Source organism: Amblyomma maculatum, chromosome 6 (assembly GCF_055883805.1).
Source record: "Amblyomma maculatum isolate TAMU_Amacu chromosome 6, ASM5588380v1, whole genome shotgun sequence".
Classification (NCBI taxonomy): Eukaryota; Metazoa; Arthropoda; class Arachnida; order Ixodida; family Ixodidae; genus Amblyomma; species Amblyomma maculatum.
The window spans coordinates 93,336,622-93,357,604 of NC_139349.1; the positions used below are offsets into that span (position 1 = coordinate 93,336,622).

General features: G+C 46.3%; 1 protein-coding gene across 1 annotated transcript in view; it reads left to right on the plus strand.

The window, feature by feature from the left end:
• LOC146186250 (kin of IRRE-like protein 2) overlaps positions 1 to 20,983 on the plus strand; it is a 55,149-nt gene that overhangs the window by 16,823 nt on the left and 17,343 nt on the right. Inside the window, exon 4 of the mRNA XM_084608015.1 lies at positions 7,056 to 7,329. Coding sequence (XP_084464141.1) covers positions 7,056 to 7,329 — 274 coding nt within the window. The remainder of the gene's footprint in view (positions 1 to 7,055; positions 7,330 to 20,983) is intronic.

The window sequence follows — 20,983 nt, forward strand, 5'->3', positions numbered from 1 at the left end:
ATGTTCAAACACGTCGCTTCTCTCCCCTTGGCACGGCTCGCCTCCAGTGCACTTGTGCTTTGCAGAGAAGTATCTAGTTTTTGTGAAGGAGGCGTTCGCCGGAGAAGTTTGGCTTCCGGCGAATTTCTGGGCGGCTTTGGCCGGGCACAACATTATGCAGAAAATTAATGTTCAAAAACCTCAGCAGGGAAGAAACGTTTACAATAGATAGTGAGGGAATGGAAGTAAGGTAATAAGGGGATATATCTGCTTAGGGCAGGTAGATATCGAAAATCCGGAGAACGAGTTTGAGTGAGTGAGTGAATTGAAATATCTAGAATGATTAAAATGGGATGGCGCGCGCACTTTGTAGGTACTGACAGCCAGTGAACGTGCGTTTACTTGTGTCCAGTATTAAGAAAACAGTATTTAGCTGCAGCTGTATTTTATAAATACTCTCTTGTTGGACAAGGGACGTCGAGGCTAACCAAAAGGGTCGAACTTGAATTGAGGACAACGCTCGAAGTTATGAAAACGAAAAAAGCCGAACGTCAACAGACACGAAGAGAGCAGCGTAGATCAAAGAACAAACGCGTGTTAATGCCACTCTATGACTGAAATAAAGAAGAAATAAGCATGAGCACCGGGCCGTGTGGTGCGAAGGCAAAGTAACCGATAATCGTTAAAGGTGATGTATACGGGCTTATAGGAGAAGCTAATCGCGTAACAGGGACGGCAGAAGGTCAAACGGGTGGATGATGTTTGGCAGTCAGCGGGTTTTGAGGATCATCTGGCCTCAGAAGACATAGGCCTTCACTCTGCAGTGGACGGAGAGTAGCAGCAGAGGTGTAGGTGATGATTGCGACTGTCTTCTGCAGACGCATTCAAGGCACAGCGGTGTGTTCTGAAGGCGTAGATTGTGTAAAAAAATAAAAAAAAGAAGGGTTCATCTCATATATGTTGATCGTTTTGAAGTGCAACGGTGTTCTGCTCTTCGCTGATTTTCAAAGCCTTTTCCAGGGAAATATTTTTTAAAGAAATGTCATATTTTTCAATACCCCTTGTTGGCAGGGGTTTTGTTAAAAGAGTTTTGTAAAATGGCTGTCGCTAGGTATATTTAGGCTATGTCCCGTAATGATAATTGTATGCATGTATATGCGTTATTTGCGCCTGCCTGTCAAGCTAAGCCTACCTAAAAATAAATGACCAGGGTTGCTAAAGGTACCTCATCCCGTAACAGGGACGGCGGAAAGTCAAGTGCATGAATGACGTTTGTAAGTCTGCTGTTTAGGATTGGTGTCACGGATTTAGTTGACACATAATATCATGGCCGTAAGAAATCTGATATGGTGCGTTAGAATAGGTTTATATATCTGCACTAGTTTTCTTTTTCTCTAAAATTAGGCCAAGGAAAACAAAGAAGTTCACCACGCCTAAAAACGCTTTTTTTTTTTTTTATCCCGTTTAGACAACATATATGCCAGAAATGCGAAAGAAGCATGCAAGCCCATTTCACGACTGCCTCCTCGAATATGGGGGTTACGTCGCCGCTACAAACTAATGTATGTTGCCGTTATAAATTTTTCTTAGAAAAACATAGGGCTCCGGCATGGTTAGCATTTTCTTTTTCTGTTCTCCGTGTGAAACAGAATGCAGAGTTAGATAAAATGAAGTCACCACTCGCTACCAACTCACTCAAGTAGTGTAATTTTTAACAGCTCATTTTGTTGCATACGTGACCTCATCATCGCGTCGGGAGCAGTCAGTACATATCAAAAGCATTAGCTGATGTGGTGCTAATAAAATGCGCTCTAAATAAGTATTAATTGGCCACCTTGCAATTAAGGTGCATGTTGCAAGGTATGGAGTCCGACCGCCTTTCAATTGAATGAGCTTAATGCAATGCGGACGCGCTTAATTTTTTTTCGCTTTATTTTAACTGGTAAGCGTTGAAATAGCGTGAAGCTGAAGCTACGAGGTCCATGCAGAGCAGGAATACTGATGCATAAATCTTCACATTTCATGCAGTAGTTCTCACGTTAGTGTTGTAATATGTCTTACTCTGGCGTATCAGACCGACTGTTAGTACTGGGTTACCCCGCTCTAATTTATTGTCGCGAAATCAAGCGCTGTGTCCGAATTCCTTAATAAACCTGTTGGAGCGATTTCGCAGTGAGATTCCTGTAAAGAGCAGGTACATCAGAACTGAAAAAAAAAAACCCTTCATTTCTATTTCATTTCTGTAAACCTATGGGTCGTTAGCAATGCCCAGCTTCAGCCGGATATATTTCTCCGCCTCTGTCGACACTCCCCTGCGGTCTTCTCTATCGATTTTCAATCCTACATCTATCACATGGCTGTCTTCCAGAACGAGACTGCGTGGGAATCGACAGCGTCGGATGTAGGAGAAATAAATCTGCTCGCTTGAGAAGAGCATAACTAGATGCTGTGGTTACATGTTTCTGATCATTATGTGCATGAGATCGATAGCGTAAATATTGGAATTATTCTTTACAAGGAGCAACTAAGTCCTCTCTTTTAAAAACAGCTCGTAATTCGAGGATATTTGCATGCTAAAATACGACGGGCCACCCACGAGTCACAGCATAAAGGATGCCTTCGTGCATCGTCTTTCATGATGATAGAAAAGTGATTAAAATAATTTACCTACAGAAAGGGCCACCTCACCTTAGGGACATGCCGCCTCGGCAATGCAAATAAAGTAATACAGAAAATGCGCTCCTAGAAAAAGCTCATAATGAACTATGGTATAGAAGGCATGAAATTAAAAACAAATGAAATGATGCGACATTAAAGGAAAGGAGATTCGACGGACATGAATTAAACCACAAGAAAGAAGACCAATAGCGAATTGATTGAGTGAAAAATGTTTATTTCCTGATATGGGACAGTCGCCAGCAAATGTTTATGAGTCGCGTATATATTCGGAAATGGAGTTTTTGTAGTGCAGGCTCGTGGCCCAGTATTCGGCTGCAGATAGCAGCCGATATAAAATGCGCACCACCATTCCTCCCCCAATATATCATCGTTCTATATCTACAATATATTTATTGTTTTCGTTCCCCATGTTCCCGTAGGGTCGAGTAGCAGGCTAGGCACACGTTGCGGCTGGTCAACCAACCCGCTTTTCTAGTCATTGAACCGTATTTTGTTTTCTTGCTCTATGTTACTGCTCGCTCCGGTTTGATGCGGCTAACGTGTATACGGAAGCAAGTTTTCCCCGCACTTTCATTTCACAATTTCATATCCCATTAACTTTTACTGCCGACTAGGTTTATTAACAAAATAAATGAACACACGAAACAAGCCGACCAGTAAACAAAAAAGCAAAATAATCGAGAAATGGGGATACTGCGGCCCTGCGCAGGGGAAGCAATGTGTGGCACGCTTAATTATAACGGATAACAACTACGCCACCGAAAGAGTGTTTTCGCTGCACACCGGCAGGACTGGGCGTTTCTACAACATGGACTCCGAAATGCTGCAAACAGTGTAGATTGCAATCGTCTCGAAGTAAAAAAAAAAATATATTTCGCATGATAAAATATAAAGTTGCTAAATATTTTCGTTGCGTAGTGACCCAGTGGTTTTTAAATCTGACGAGAACGCATAATTTATGACGTCTTTCTGCATAACTTCTCTTCTGCACCTATTTCTACGGCGAAAAAAAAAAATGATACTGGGAGACGCCTGCATATAAAAACCATCTCGAGAAACCTTCATGTATGCCTAGTGTGGAAAGAGAGCCCAATTTTCCCTCTGGAAACGAAAACACAAAATGAGTCCATCCCTGTCTTTCAAGCCACAGCAATGGGCAGAGACACAACCCTGCGTATTGTTCATAATTTCTATCTCCTTTGAAGGCTTTACTTGTGGAGCTTCATCTTGTGATAACCCGAGGCGCGCAATACTCATGTCCTTACTGCACGACCAACGTTAAGGGCACGAGTTCTGAGTGCGCATGAATGCTGTTGAATCTATTTTGAGACGGCTGCATGTCTTACCACATCGGATAAAAAGCGTTTGTCTAAAGTAAACCTCCGCACAGAGTCGTGCTTATCCGACGATCGCCGCATGTTCCAAAGACAAACAGCGCCGCTGAAGACATAGAAGGAACTGCACGATGTTGTTCAACCAGTGGTAGCAGGTTATAACATTCTATTAAGCTGAAGCGTGGCTGGACGGAAACGGCTGATACGGAGCACCGCCACTTCGCTTTCAGGTTCTATCTTCGCAGCTTCGAAAGCACAGACAGAGGTCCGAAACAGGAGCTCTGTATGGGCGCAGAAAACGCATGAAAACGGAACCCGAAAAGAAAACCAACAAGACGTCGGTGATGCAAAGTGCAAGCTCCCCCTTTTATCGTCATACTACACGTCTAACATGGGCCGAGAGCTAGGCTTCTGGATCGGAGTTAGACCGACCGTGACGCGATGGGGATCCCAAGGTACCAACCTGAGTGAGAGCACTTACCGAAACGAATCTAGGACCTTGAAAGGTTCCGCGCACTGACGACGCAATGGCCGCAACACGGTGCACCTCTTGCACAAAGCATCCGCCGCATGACTTCCACCATGCCGGTCACAGCAGACCATCTGTACTTTAACATAACGTGGGTGCTGGAGAACGGAAGTCCCCAATACAGACAAGTGTTGCAGGTAGGTAAATAGAAGCATGCACTCTACGAGAAACGAAGTTCGAATTAGAGATGTTAGTGCTTGGAGCGTGTTTGGCTGTTCCTCATGTACTGCATCACCGTCAGCGGATATATACCATCGTCACTCAAAACAAACTGTGTAGCATCCTGACATCATCCGTATGGTAATCTTTTATTTCCGTTTCAGTCTTGCTTATCTCAGAATAATTTACGGTGAACTGTCCTTTCCACGGCCACGTGCCTAAGCCAGCTAATGCTGGTAGTTTGTTTGTTTGTTTGTTTTTTTACGCGTACGCCCTCTGTAAAAAATAAATCAGAAACATAGATCCCAAGCGGATTTCCTCCGAGATCGCACTGTGGATATCATAATGGTTCAGCAGTGTTGTAAATCTGGTGTTAAAAAGAAAATCATTGGCCTTGACTCCTCTAATGTGGCCTGCGCGAATGTTGCTACACAACTTCCGCGTTAACGCGTGCTGATCCCCAAACGTTTGTCAAAGGTCTACATTTCAACGCCATCGCGTAAGTCCTCTCATAGTGAAGCTCTACATTGTGGTAAGATTGTGAAAATAAAGGCTGTGAAATAGAAAGCGTTCCTGTTCGCTTCCTTACCCACTGTTTCAAAGGTGTCTTGGTATAATAAAGCAGTTTCTACCCACATTGCTAGAAATTAAATTCGTGGGCCTGGCATAATTCGCACTCGGAGGCGGCATATTTTCAAGCGTTGGGTAGCGTGCTAATGTATGCAGTGGTAAGTGCTGTCAGACACAGAAAAAGACGGGCTTCTTAAATGGAGATATACCTCGGAGACCTGCCTAAGGGGAACGAAGTGTACAGAGCCTGAGAAATTATCTGGCAGTAAATGATGCATTGAAGCCAGCTGTGGCATCCACTGTATGACACAATGGATCTCCGTTGAAGCTGGTGATAACGCATGCATACCTTATCTTATATCGGACTTAGTGAGACATCTTAGTAAGGCGCTTAGTTCCGGCCACGAAGTAAGATGAAGTAAGCCGACTGTAGCGGCTCGCGAGTCGCGACGCACCGATAATATGGCGCAGCCAACAAAATTAATAGAATTAGACAGGAACGCTGTGTTTCCTTCTATGCGCGCTATGTGGGCCGGCAGCGCCCACAAAGTTGGCCTTATGCGAGGACAAACTGGATGCCACATGACGATAGCTCCACGTTCTGATAGTACGTCGTGGGTAAGGGAAATATCAAGCTGAACAAGACGGATAGATTACTCTCAATGTAGGTACACTAAAACTGTTGATTTTGGCTGCGTTGCTTAGAAAACTAAATGTTCATGTCCCGAAAGCCGTCCCCATTAAAGGCGATTTTTAATGACGCTTTCGTAATAGAGCTCTTCGGCAATCGGAGGTACCGCGACGAAGAGCGTTAACGTGGGCAGAAACCGAAAGTAACCAGTTGGCCCAGTGACGGGTTAGTTTCTGTCGGGCGGACTAGTGGTAGTGGATGTGGGATATCACGTGGCGTGTGATCCACGGCCCTCGCACGTTCCCTCGTATGAATGAACTGTTCGTTAGCGAGAATAGCAGGAGTCAACCCAGGCTGGACCGACGACGAGAAACTTTTAAAACCGGCGTAGTGGAAACAGGAGCACGCGCTTCAATAAGCTGCACGCGGCCTAGGGAAGTACTTTGCTTCTTATGGGGGAATGTCCAACATTTTTAAAATATCACGTGACACTGTTCGCTGTCACGTGAAGTCCTGCTATTTCACACGCTGACACGTCTGGGTATAGTATGGGAGAGGCTGCACACCTGCGATCTTGCTCACCATATGACTTGCGACGCATCCCTGGCATTCTCTTGGTTTGTCTGGCCGCCGATTAGTTAAGACTTCTGCCTGTGCAGAAGCCAGAGTTTGCGAAGCTATGTGGCAGAAAATGGTATACTGCAGGCTCGGCATCCTGCAGTATACCATTTACAGCTGGGGTACAGTAATAAAAATCACAATAAAAAAAAAACGTTTGTGGCTCTGGAGACAATTCGATGTGTAGTTCAAAGGGTGAGTTTCTTAATCCAGGGCTGCAGTGACCATGGCTGCGGAGGAAATCAGGTCGACTCAAGCCCCTTTGATACGAAGATATATCAAGGTCCTCGCTATTCTGTATGTGCAAGACTTCCCTGATTTTCTGTCAACCCTGCGTTGTGGAATAGAGGTACACGCATGAAAGTTGCCAAGATTACCGACGCTGATACGCAGAAAGGTTTTGAGTGCGTCTTCAATGGCTTCAAGGTTTTCAAAAGTCCGACAGTTCAAAAATCCTGTTGCTGGAAACGATTTTTTTTTTGTCCACTTCTGACTTTTTGCTTGTATTGGAAACATCTTCTTTCTCTAACTAGCCTTGTGTGGCGTGTTGGCGCAGGTGGTGAACCCCGGCGAGAGCTTGAGCATTCCATGCTTCCTGGAGACACCCGGCGGCAGCGTGCAGTGGATGCGCAACGGGCACCCCGTGGTGCTGGACGTGGGAGGCGCTGGTGGCGCCAGCCGACGCCAGTGGAACATCTCTCGCGACGGCACCGCGGCGCTCACCATCACTCAGGTGACGCGAGCCGACGACGGACTCTGGGAGTGTCGAGAGTTCGCTGACGACGACTCTGTGCGCCGTGTCACCAAGGTGCTCAAGCTGGTCGTCACAGGTGAGGGCTCATGGGACAAACTGGGAGGAAAAAATACGATATTTACACCATTGCAACGCGATTTTTTGAGCCGCTTTACTGAGAACGCACTTCGCACTACATTCGAAACCAAGTTCCGAACATAACGCGAAGTTTTCTTTTTTTATATGTATATATTTGTTTCTTTTCGCTGCTCGCCGAGATAGCTCTACCATTGTGCTCACGGGTTCTTAGGTGAAACCAACTGTGGGGCACCTTCGATGCCGAATTACGAAGTGAGGTGAAAAAAGAAAAAAAGAAAGAAAATTGGCCGTGGCTTAGTTCAGCTAGGTCAGGAAAGCGAAAGCATGTGTTCCTGGCGCTGGGCTGCCTACTCCACTTCAATCCAATCTAATTCAATCGAGTATAATTTATTCCAATCGAAACCAATCCAGTCTAATCAAATCCAGTCCAATCAAGTACAGTTCATTCCAGTGAAGTAAAATCCAACCAATCCTGTCCCATTCAAACCAATCCAGTCGAGTCTAATCTAATTCAGTTCAATCTAATCTTGCTTAATCCAATCCTTTGCAATGCCGAGTACACGCTCGCCCGAAATGCGCCGATGGCTAGCCTATAATCATTACTGTCATCCTCATGCTAGAGAAGGAGAATTAAGATGCGCTACTCACTATGTCTGGCTATGTTGTTGCATTAAAGACAAGACATCTTCTTCTGGTTGCTTCTTGATTGCCAAATTTTGCGGCGAGCTTGCGGCGTCCACCAGCTGCGGTGGTTGCTAGGTGTCTCCCGCCAAGCGAAACTCCGCTACAAAAATAAATGGCAGTGAGGGAAGACCTGGTAGTGGCACAGTGCAGCAATAGACGACAGCGCGGGGGCGGCAGCAGGCTTCACAGTGACAACGGCATCGGACATTTCACGTTGTGACGTTTCACTTCGTGTTAAATCAGATCGCGTATGGTTAAAGTTCCCAGTTTCTTTATGATCGGGAGCTTGCGTCATAACCATAATCTTTTTTTTTTTTTTCGTTTTCGTGTTATTTACATGTAAATACGGTACCTCCAGTGACAGAGATGATAGCGCAGAATTTCGAAGGCTGGAAGACATGAAAACATTGTCTCGCGTAAAACTGGCGGTAGCAGTGTGGGCATTCGTAAATGATCGAGAAAATGACTCCGATGCGAGAGCTGGCCACTGGCGTTTTTAAGGCCGCCTTATGAGGGGTTCAGTGGTTGCAACTATACACCGCAGACGCTTCCTACAAATAAAGCGCTAGATGACCTCCGACTTAGCATAGTCGAAGACAAGCTCCCTTGTTGTGAAAATGCGACCTTTTTTTTTAAAAAGTACTGCGTGCTCTGTAGGCATAAAGTATTCAATCCTTGAGCGCTGTGTTCATCATGGAGACAGTGAGCTTCAAATAATGATTTAGGTGTTATCTTTATATATATATATATATATATATATATATATATATATATATATATATATATATATATATATATATATATATATATATATATATATATAAGATGCTTTTCGGGTCAAGGTCATTATAAATCAATGGTGTGGTGAATACAAAGCTACTGCTTGCAGGAGCGCCTATAATAACTTTATAATCAATATATAAATTACGCAGTAGCAAGTTCCGATGAGGCCTTCTATTCTAGCATTGGACTGTAGTACTCAGTCTGGAAAGCCGACCAGGCAACATTACACAGGAAACAATTATGTACAGTGGGGAAATAGAACAATTGTGATGCAGAACCTATTTAATCTCCATTGTCAACAGTAATCAATTTTCAGTGAAAAGTCAGATACAGTGAAGCAAATGATAGGCCATACGTATCAAAGGAATAAAACGCGAACAAGGAGGTATGTCGAAGACTGTACCGCTCAAAAACACGGACAACACGAAAACCAAACCTTCACGAAGAAGCACAGGAACAAATTTGTTGACTGTATAGTAGAAGCTCTTTATTCCCTGCCTCTGTCATGTGCTAAATTTGTGTAGTCCAAAAAAAAAAATGTTGAAATCGGTGAAGGCAGTCTGTTCGAACATTGTGTAAAATGCAAGCCGGGTGTATGCACTCCTGACTTAAATGAATGTCAAGCAATTAGCAGAAATAGAAAACAGCTAACACGGGAGATCATGGAAGCACGACAACGGACATGTCCTCATTATAGGTATCAAAGAAGGAGACCTGTTCTCTTGATGGAGCGAACGAAAGTAATACTGTGTGGCCGAAAGTGACTTGCTGTGTGATAGGCTTTGCGGGATATTTTCTAATGCATCCGCAGTGCATTAAAAGGTGTCCGTGCATTAAATACAGAATCAGTTGAAAATTAGTCCACTTAATGTCTCCTTCGCGCTGTCCGTGTTTTTGAGCGACACAGTCATCATCAATAAGCGTAACAGAAGAGACATCTGGACGAGTTGGTACGGTGACATAACGAATAACAAGCGCTAAAGACTAAGACGAAGAGCAAAAAGCAAAGAGGACGAGCGCTTGCAGTTCCTCATAATTCTAAGCGCTGGTCATTCACTACGCGGTGCAGCGGTGGCGATGCGGCAGAACATCCACCTCGTATGCAAGAGGACCGGGGCTCGAATCCCAGTACAGCGCAGTTCTCCACCGGATAAGAAAAAAAAAATCCTCGTGTCGATGGAATTGCATAAACAGGTTTGGGGTGTCACCTGATGCCGGTGAACACCTCCGGCAACGCACTCCCTCACTAGAGCAGGAGTTGGCCACCCTGGTGCAGTAATTCGCCGCAACCTCTCATGATAAGCTCCATAAAACCCCGGCCCTCAGTCACCACTAGATGGTATGAAATGGGATGTCATAGGGATAAGTGAGGTTAGGAGGCTGAATGAGGCATATACTGTACTGAAGGATGGGTATGTACGGTGTTATCGAGGTTTACCGGAGGGGCAACAACTAGGAGTAGGTTTCCTTGTCAATAAGTATATGGCGGGTAATACAGACGAATTATATGATATTAATGAGAGGGCAGCAGGCATCGTAATTAGGTTAATAAGCGGTATAAACTGAAGGTTGTACAGGTCTATGCGCCTACATGTAGGCATGACGACCAGGCAGTTGAAAGCTTCTACGAAGATGTAGAATCGGCAATGCGGAAAGTATAGACGCACTATACTGTACTAATGGGCGACTTCAATGCCAAGGTAGGGAAAAAGCAGGCAGGAGACCAGGCAGTGGGTGATTATGGCATTGGTTCTAGGAATAGCAGGGGGGAGTTACTAGTTGAGTTTGAGAAGAATCACGGATACCTTCTTCAGCAAACAGAAGAACCGGAGATGGACATGGAAAAGTTCTAACGGGGAGACTAAAAATAAAATTCACTTCATACCGTGCTCAACCCCCCCCCCCCATTATGCAAGATGCAGAGGTAGTCGGGAAAGTGCGATGCAGTGACCACAGGATAGTAAGATCCCGAATTAGTCTAAGTCTAAAGAAGGAACGAAATAGATTATTAAGAAAGAAGTTCATCAAACGTGGAGGCTAACCAAGAGGATTCTGCTTAAGTTGAGGACAACACAGACGGCTATGGAACGAAAAATTGTAGGCGTAACATTAAGAGATAGCTAGGAAGCGAGAAATAGTGAGTCAGAGAAATAACTGAAGTCACTGACATTCTAGTGGAAATTAAGAAGAAGAAATGGGCATGGACAGGACAAGTAATGTGAAGAGAGGATAACCGATGGTCGCTTAGGGTAACAAACTGGATTCCAAGGGAAGAAAAGCGTAGCAGGGGGCGGCAGAATTTTAGATGGGTGGATGAGGTTAAAACGTTCGCAAGGGTCAAGTGAAAAAAACTAGCACAAGACCGGGTTAACTGGAGAAATATGGGAGAGGCCTTCGCCCTGCAGTGGCATAGTCAGGCTGATGATGATGATGATGATGATTCATTACTAATAACCGACTTGCCCAATCAGCTAACTTATGCGGTATGCGAAGTAGGCTTTCCAACATTCGTTAGAGATTGTCTGGTAAGTGATAAAAAAAGGGCATATGGACGTTCGCGCGGCATCGCACATTGCCATGTCAGAGAGAAACGAGAGGTAGCAATAAATAATAATTTTGACGTTGTTAGGGCTGAAAATGCGTTATTTTCAAATATATCTTCAGCACAGTGCTGCTATAGTAGAACGAAAAACGCGTGGAAAAATGATATGAAGGACGTTGAAACAAATATTCAGATTAGTCGTTACACTTTTGCGTATAACTTCAAAAGCTGATAAACTGATAAGCTGATAAGCAATTTTTTTAATGATCATTTTGCTTCCACGGAAACTGGTGCAGTGTTCCTGCAGTGATACATGTAACGCTCCGAAGTCGATCAACAAAATGAACGAAACGAACTTTCGAAGACGTTCTAACATTAAACAGATCTTGTATATTCTACTGAACTCATATATTCGAGTGCGGTGTACAGCGCGTAGAAAACTCTAGAAATTTTGATGCATCGCTCGCTGTAGTCTCTAAAGTAATTTTATAGGAGCTGCAATGCTCACTTTTGGTACACTTTCAGTAACCGATGACTGACATCAAAAAAATATATAAGTTTATATAGTGAGCGTTGTGGATAGTGATGAATTTAGTTATGGAACAAGACAGCCGACTATTTAAAATACTGGGATTCAATGACGTAAAATGACAATTGCAAACAAGAATGGTAGTGATAACAGTAGTAAACTCGATTAGATTTGCAGTGTTCTCTCGCTACCGACGAATGCCTTTCTTTCAGAGCGGACGGATTAACGATCAATATCAGTGTTCTGGCGCCCCCTAGTTTCATTTTATTTATTTTTGATTGCATAGTTTTACCGCAGTATCGAGGCCTGATCTTGCGATTAAGCCATGAAAATCCATTCGCCCGTCAACCGCAATTTCAGTGAGGAATATCAGGCCACGTCCACGCAACAGATTCACAGAAGCGGTACGAACATTGATCAAGACTGCTACCAGTAGATAGATTTCATTGTAGGAATGTATGGGCTTGGCGGAAAAAAAAAAAAAAAAAAAAAAAAAAACGAGACGGCTTCTATACTTTTGGCGAAATTTCGTTCAACATAAAAATGATACAAAACACAGTTGCACTAGCGCGCTAACGTAGCAAGCATGCACCGTTTTAGAGTAGCTGCGACGCTCAGCTTTTTGTGAAAGAGCTACGCTACAGCTGCTTGCATCCGTTAAGTCAGCACTACCCGTATCCTTTGCAAGCCTAACGCAACACACTTGACACTGTGTGGAATTCAGATGGCGCCAGGAACAAGGCATCGGATGATGCAGAGTTTGCAATCACGTCTGTCCTATGAATTATATTGCAGTGCTTGTACCGAATGGGAGTAACCAGCGAGCGTAACCACGCCAGGAAGGGAGGGGGAGAAGAGGGGGAAGCGAAAGAATGATGAAGCGCTGGCTTATTTTCTGTTTTGACTAGTCCTACCCCCTCCACCCAATCGACCCCCAATTCCTGTCTTTTTGGATACGGATGGTCACACCAAACGTCACACCCCTGTAGCTGCCTTCCAGCAGACAACTGCAGCCCTCCTTGAGGAGTGTAGAGAATCTACACTCCTCTTTACAGATGGCTCGGTTCGACCCTCTACCTTCCAAGCAGCTGCTGCCATGACAGCACCGCAGCTAGACCAGTCTAGGTCCTGCCGCCTGTCATTCCCTGCCAGTTCAACAGCTGCTGAGCTGGCCGGTCTACACCTAGCCGCACAGTTCATCGCTTCCAGTGTCCCTCCTGGACCTGTGAATGTTCTGTGCGACTCTAGATCTGCTCTGCAGCTCCTGACTATCTACCACGGCACCAACCTCTCGGTGAACATTCTCCGAGCCCGTCTCCTAGCCCTTCAGGACTCGGGGTATCAACTGGCCCTACATTGGGTTCCAGGACATACTGGAGTCCAGGGCAATGAAGAGGCGGATGCCTTGGCCAAAGCGGCGCACGACAACGGCGCCCCAGTCACTGAGGCTGTCACACCTTTTGACTTTTCAAGACCCCTCTTGAGAAGGTCGATAAGGTCTTTCCATCCTGACCGTCGTATTGCCGCTGGTGAACATCTCCAACGGCTCTCTGACAAACTTTCACGGAAGGACAAATCCCTCCTCCTACGACTTCGAATAGGCTGCACGTGGACTCCGTCCCGCATGTATGCCTGTGGCCGAGCTCCCAGCCCAGCCTGTCCCTCTTGCGACAATACTGGCACACTGGGACACTTGCTCCTCGTGTGTCCAGCCTCCGCTGGCCATCGCCAGAAACTTCTGAATGGCTATCGGAATCTTGGTCTCCCTGCTGATACGGAAGGGCAATTGCTCTTCCCAGCTCGGAACCAACTTTCTGCTCACCGGCTCATCCTGATTTATCTGGAGGAGTCTGGCCTCAGCTCTGTTCTGTAGGCCTGCATGGGCCCATAGTGCTTCGTGCGTAAATGGCGGCGACATAGGCGGCGCCAGCAACCTTCCCCTCCCCAACCTTCCCCTAATCCCAACTTCCCCTTCCCCCTGGTCACCAAGAGTGATGCCACAAAGATGGCTAACATAAGACGTGACCAGTACCCCCTCCCCAAAAAATAAACCATAGTCACCACCACCACCACCACCACCACGAGCACCATCGAAAAGAAAAGACCACATTGTGTTGTCAAATAGGCCGGCATCACCACGTCTGCCTCTGACACCAAAATGGTCGGAGGCTAGCGCCTTCATTTATAGTTTCTTTTCCAGTCTGGTCATAGTATTCGCCGGCAAAATCAAGAAGTCTGCATGTCCTCATCAGCGATCTGGTAATTGATGTGCGAGATGGCGACCTTAGGTCATAGCGCAGTGAAGCTGTTAAAAAAAAATTTCGACACGTCGGGTTTTTGAGAGCGCATTAATATCGGGGCAAGGGAGCGTCTCCTTCTTTAACTTTCGTTTAAATTCGTCAATCCAGACCGGACAGAGCGCAGTTGCTGGCAGCCATAAAGCCAGTAGCAGGACGCGTAACCTGAGCTACCACGGCGTATAAACCAAATGAAACTGGCTCTGGTAGGAATCGTTACGAAAGCTGCAACATCAGTTGACGCGCGTCATGAGGGCTTTGGCGACGCAATACGTAACCATTTTCGTTGCTGATGATACAGCGAAGTCGTGAGCCAATTACGCTGATCGCGAAAGTCTGTTTCCAGAGGAAGAATTCAACTAAGAACCAGAGCGGGCACTACACGACGGCTCACCTCCGTTTCGCGGACTTCCTAGTGCTTTATCATGTTCCCTGCTTCCATTTTTCCTTTCTTTCCTCTTAGCGAGTGCCCCAGCGAAGAGAAACTAAAGGAACAGAGGAGGGCGTTACGTCATCTCCTAGACAGTCGCGGCGACGTAGTGGAATCGAGAATGGCAGAAAAGGAAAGAGACGTCGGCGACGCTTTGACTTAATTGGATCAAGATAAATAAGGACTATACTCGGGAAGCTTTGGGAGCGGGAAACGAGAGAGTATATTTACTCTGCGAGTAATCGAATGGCGCAAATGCGCGGCAGGTCTCCGATTCCGATTCTTTTCCTCAGAGGGGCGCACGTGTAGAATCTGAGAACTCGCGGGAAATAAAGGGTAAAGGACGAAACAGTGGCGAGCGGACCAGATTGGGACGAGGCCAAGATAAATTAAAGGCCTTCACCCTCGTTTTTCGATTGCCGGAAAGGGAAAAACTAAAAATTGTGCACTCAGACGGAGAGGTCGAAAAGCATGCTTCATTGTGCTTTTGCGCTCCCCAAGTCCGCGATCGACTGAGTTTTGCAAGAGCCGTGGCCGCCGCTGCGTGGCGCTGAAGCGTCGGATTGCCGCTAGAAAGAGAAATCCCGAAGCCATGCGGAAGCTCATGGGAACCACTTGTAGAGACCTGCGAAGCCCGATAAAAACAGGGCAGGGTCGAACTTAAAAAAAAAAAAAAAAAAAAAAACGAAAGAAAGTTACGTTTATCTTATTCTAAGCAAGCTTGAAAGTAAATTATTTGCAAATAACTTTTTGAAAATTTATTTTACTATTTTCAAAGCGCTGCAGCATTTCATTTACAATTCAAGCAAACTTCGGACCTTTGCTTCCCAGTATTCAAATAAACAAAACAAAACAAAAAGCCGAGGTGCATTCTTCCTTTTTTTGTTGTGTGAATTCGAGTTTCGTGCAAGTGCGTTTCGTTCTTACTAGTATGTAAGCTACAGTTTTCAAAACCACACGACAGCTTGTGTACTATCATGCGTATTTGCTAACTACTGTTTTTTTAGACTGTATAAAAAAATATTGTGTCTGTTAAGTTTCTAATGTTATTGTGCGAACCTTTCAGCGTAATATATACACGTCGCCAACTTTATGAATATGGGGCGTCGTATGCTGTTGTCGAGTACTCGTCTATATGCGCAGTGCTCCGATGGTCAAGAGGTATAGCACTGTAAAGATTGTGACTGCGTTATAAGACTTATTTTTTTTCTGGTCGGAGACATGGAAAATGTGCGTAAGACCATTTGGAGCACGCGTTTAAAGACGCGGCTACCGGCGGCGACTGCTGGCACGGGCTTCGTTCTTAAATTCTTTTTCGCAAGCACGCCTCTAGCAGGTAGTAGTTTGATGGTGACATGATCGGGTATTGATACGTCGGCCGTTAAATGAGTCAGGATTTCAAAAATTGATAAGTTCGACGCTGCCGAACATGGATACCTAGCTTTAGTTGACTTCGGCTATAACGAAGATGCCTATAATTATTCGCTGTAACCGAGTTCGCGTGATATATGCGCATCTTTGTTATAACCGACGTCGCATGTTTGTTATATCCGACGTCACGTGGTATACATGCATCTTCGTTATAACTCAGGTGTCGGGTTCGTTACATGCGAGGGGTAGATCCAGAAATAATGCGAAACTTGCAAATGAATCAGTAGAGGTAAAGTTCTAAATGTAGCGCAAATGCAAGATGAAGAGTTTGTACAAACATTACACATAATCGTGACTTGCGGTTGATAGTCACTATTCAAAGTAGCATAACTCAGCATCTTTCAGGGTAACTTAATGTAATGTTACGGTTTCGTATTCTCACATCTAATCGTCTGAAGTGTCTCCTTCATTTCTGTTCCGAAAACAACGCTTTTATAGCCCAGAAATTTTTGAAAAACAAACTATCTCTAGCACCCTGACTGGCAGACTCACGCAGGAACATGGTCGACTTAATAATGAAAGTTCTCAAGGGGCGCTATTTCGCCGTCTCAGGGGCCATCTAGTGTAGATATTCGAGTATATAAAAGCAGCAAGCGTATTAAGAGATGAAGTCTCATATTTAAAACAGCGCTATACTTACGACCGCAGAGAAAAGCCAGATGCGAACACGATTGCTGATATCCTTCCGCGTCTGGCCAATGCACGCGGCATGTTCAAACGCACAAGCTCTCAACGGCATTCACACTCTGTAACGCTTGCTATAGGCTGCTGGTGAAGCAGTTTCTCTCTCACTGCAACTCTTGAATTGGCGTCTTGGTGGAGGCTACGAGTCTAATGAAACTTCGAAATGGACATAAAGCTATTTTCTTTTCGAACAGAGGGCGCTTTTGCAGGCCCACGCATGCGCGTCATCAACGTGAGAAGCGCGGTGCGTGGTGTTTCGCTATTTTGGTGCAGCGGGAAGGCGAATATGATTTGAGGTATGCTGTAAATTGCCTAAAACGTACAACTTGCATGCAGAAACATCTCGTTTGACCCGTTGAAAAAAACCTAGGCGCAGGTCATCACGCATGCTCTACATCATGCAGGAACTGGGGCGTTATACAAAATTTTACACGAGAAAAATATTCCTTCCCCTGATGAGCGTTCATCAAGATTCTGCTTGCATTCTCTGCAGACAGCTATAGCCTAACACAGGAAACTAGCCTTGCGGAACGTACCTTTGTTACTTTGCGCTCGCAAACCAGAGGAACAATTTACCAGCGTAGAAATTGTAACAACGGCAGCAAAGCTAATGAAGAGGGCCCCTGAGATCGTACTTACACTTAGTATTGAGTGAAGAAACATGCCGCAACTAAAATCACAATGCACTGCTTGATAAACAAGGCACGTCCACATTTTCACCAAGATGTGTTGTTTAACGGAATACTTTGAATAAGTTTCACTATAGCAAATATCGCACCGAAGGACACACATTAGCATCATCTTCTCCAAGGTATTCGTGTCTACGTGCGATCAGCTATTTTTTAGGCTAAAATATTACTAGGCCCATTGCGCAAAAATCACTGTGGCCTTGTCGTTGTAGTTGAAGTGGTTTTGTTGTAGACAAAATCTATGGCTCCCGTAAGAATGGCGTCCATTCATTTCGAATAGAGACGACGGCGCCTCTCATAGCCTGAGTTGCTTTGGGACGTTAAACTCCACAAACCAAACCAAATCATGCATTTATAAATTTATCTTCATTAGGCTGACCTGAGGCCTAGAAGGGAAAGGGCTGGGTTAGGTGAGGCAGAGCGCGCCATTCTCCCATATGAAGTCTAGCAAGGCATTAAGCGTGATTTGGCGTCGGTATTGGGGGCCGCGTTCAGTCTTCGTAAGTCTGAATGGGGTGAGCAGATGTGTAGCGGGCGCGGAGGCTCGCCGTGCCAGGACAGGTCCAGATCAAAAGCTCCAGGTCAACGCAGTCAGCAGGGCAGTCGATCCTGGTTCGGCGCCATTGCCACAGGACGTCCGGTGTGTACGCTGCACCGGCTTGCGCCTTGTGAGTGAGAACTTGGGCAGGGCGAGAAAGGCCGCAAGGGATCGGAGGAGTAATATCTGGGACAAGGCCCCGCAACAAACTCCTCCGGTTATGTTTAAGCCGCCTGATGACAGAGTCCGGTATGATGAGGGAGTCTGGAGAACAGTAAGGGTGGTCCGAGATGGACGGGCCCACATGAAGACTATGCCGGTGGTCTTCCTCTAGTCGCGCCAGCGGCCTCGTGGGCAGTCCTATTCCCGGTTCCTTGTGTGTTATGTCCAGGTGTCCAATGAATCCGTACCGAGACTCGTACGGAGTCACTGACGAACCTTCATGTGACGCCAGATGTCAGCTCTTTCGTATCAAACTCCTGACTCAAAAGTTCTTCGTGCAGCGTTTCAGGTGCTGTCATTACATTTCGCTTCACGTTTAGCATCTATCTGCAATCAGGTTGGAAGACAGTTTGCGACTGAGATTCAAATCGATTAGATACATACCTCCAATTCCGTGCCTTAATTACATCAAACCACCGTTGGACCCTGTGCAGCGGCCGCCGTCAGAGGAGGAATGGAGTGGGCGCAGTCAGAGAAGCAGAAAGAGTACAGAGGACATCGCGCTACCAGCCACATGGTGGCACGCGCTACCAGAGGAAGCTAGGGTGTCCTAGAGAAACTAGGGTGTCTCGATACGCAAGACCCCCTTCGTGGCGCGAGCGTCGAGGGCGCGCGCATTGAGGCACCGAGCAAGCGAGGAGCAGCCGCGTTGGGAGCACATCGCGCTTGCAAGGTTTTCTCTTCATACAAGTCGGCGGTCCTAAATGCGTCTCCGTAATTTTTTCTGTGGTCTGTGGTTAGGCTCACGCACGCGTTGCAGCGAGACGCAGACCCAAGTCATGCAACAGAGAGCACCTGCCTTCCGGTTGTGGTGTGAGCACGGTGTAGGTGCGAGATATAGCGAGGCGTCAGAGGCCATGGCATGCCCATGCGACAGCTGGCTCCATCGTGCACGTGGCTGCTCTGATTGCTTGTATTGCAAAGATGTCATGAACACGTGACCGTGACTACTCTCATTGGTTGGACTGCAAAGACGTCACAAAATGGTGTCGCTGCAGTTCATGTTTTGCCGCCGCTTTGAATATGGAAGGCTTTCGGGACATACACTCGTATTTTCTCTGCAGTGCAGCCACTCCTCGCGAATTAAAACACTAGTAGTGTTCCCGGAAAATAATCTCTTCGTTTTGCTCAGTTGATATTGCGCCTTAATTGCCCTTTCAGGCTACACAATTGTAAACGTGCCCTAGCATGCGTAACACGACCAACGAGGACGCCTTTCGCATGGTCACATACACACTGTCCCATTTCGTATTTTTTTTTTACCTCAACGCGCGAACGTTGACCGCGTCAAGTTTATAAGCCCTGTATAAAAGAGCATTGTGTGGGGGTTTGAGGGGAGAACGGTCTTCCGCCCCGCTCACACTCCGCAGGTGCAACGTCCTCGCTAGCCACCCGCGGAGGGAACAAAGGGGACAAAGGACGGGGACAACACAGCGTTAATACTCCAATGCTATTTATTGCACTTGCGAATAATACAGAGCATGCCGGCTAGCTATACATCAACAAGGTTTTCCTTGGAAGGCCAAGGCTGCGTAAGAAGGACTTTTGACTCACCGGCTGGGGAATGGGGGTGCGATTTCGGCGGCGGACATTTGAACGCGCCGTGAATATGGCGGTCGGGATCTCCCGTGCGCGCCGCATTCTTCGGACGAAGCCCTACCACGACCCTTGCCGTGGGAGGCGGCGAGAGCGTGCGGTATTTACCGGTCGCTCCGCCGTAGGGAACCAGAAGATGGGCGGTCGTGCACCACGGGCCCTCCCGTGTGCGCTGCGTACTGCGTGCCCGCTATCCCCCGGCATTTGCCGGGAGAGGCGGCGGGAGACGACCGCTCTCGTTGCCGGCTGGATCCAGAAGCTTTCTCTCGTCTTCTCGCGGGAACCCGCGTAGACATCTTGGTGGCGCACCCATCGCTGGTCTCCTTCCCCCAAGGGGAGGTATTTACCTCCTCTCCCAGCCGGCGCTGCCATGAAGCTCGTTGGGGTGGTGGTGGTCGGTCGCGGCGAAGGGGGAGGAAACTGGTTTTCCACAATTGCGACGAAATAAGCGAGAATATGCACCTGCGCGGTATGAGCAACCCGGTGCTACAGTCCTTTGCCAGATTGTTTCGGAAACCAGACCCCACTTCTGCTTCTTTTGAACACCGTTATCGCCTTAGTCCTTTTTTTTTTTTTTACCATTGTCATTATATTGAAAATAAAGGTTTAAGTGGTAGCAAAATTGAGCTGAACGGAATGCGATATATACATCAACTGGTTATTATATTACCTGCGTATCAGGATTTCTTTCCCTTCAGCTTTCCCATGGTTCATGCAGCACTTTCCTGCCCCTACAGATGACCTTGTCACTGCAAGTCCTGCTGATGATTAGAAACTTTCAGCTCGAAAAGAACAGCTTATAAGCCCCGCCAATATCGATCCGACCAGAAATAAATGTATTGCTTTTCTCGAGAGCAAAGGCAAAAGAAAGGCTGAAAACGGATTTGTTTGCTCCCACTAGTAAGAAAGCAGTTGAAAGGTGTAGCGCGCAGCAAAATTTCAATAGCAATGACGTCTGATCAGGTTACTTCACTTATCAGTTCACACTTTGCTCTGCTGCAGGAAAGAAGGCGGCACCACGTTTCCTCTCCTAATTTTATTTTTTTTTTAAGGGGACTGTCGAACGGACAAAAAAAAAAAAGGTGGGGTTCAATCAGGTTCCCGTAATAGCTTTGCCCAGAAAAGCTGTATTGAACTATCTACTGAGTGTATGCGCGTATTCTTGGTTAATTCGTCGCTTTGCTCCGTTACACGGCTCTTATTCACACGGCGGTCGGCGCTCGCGCG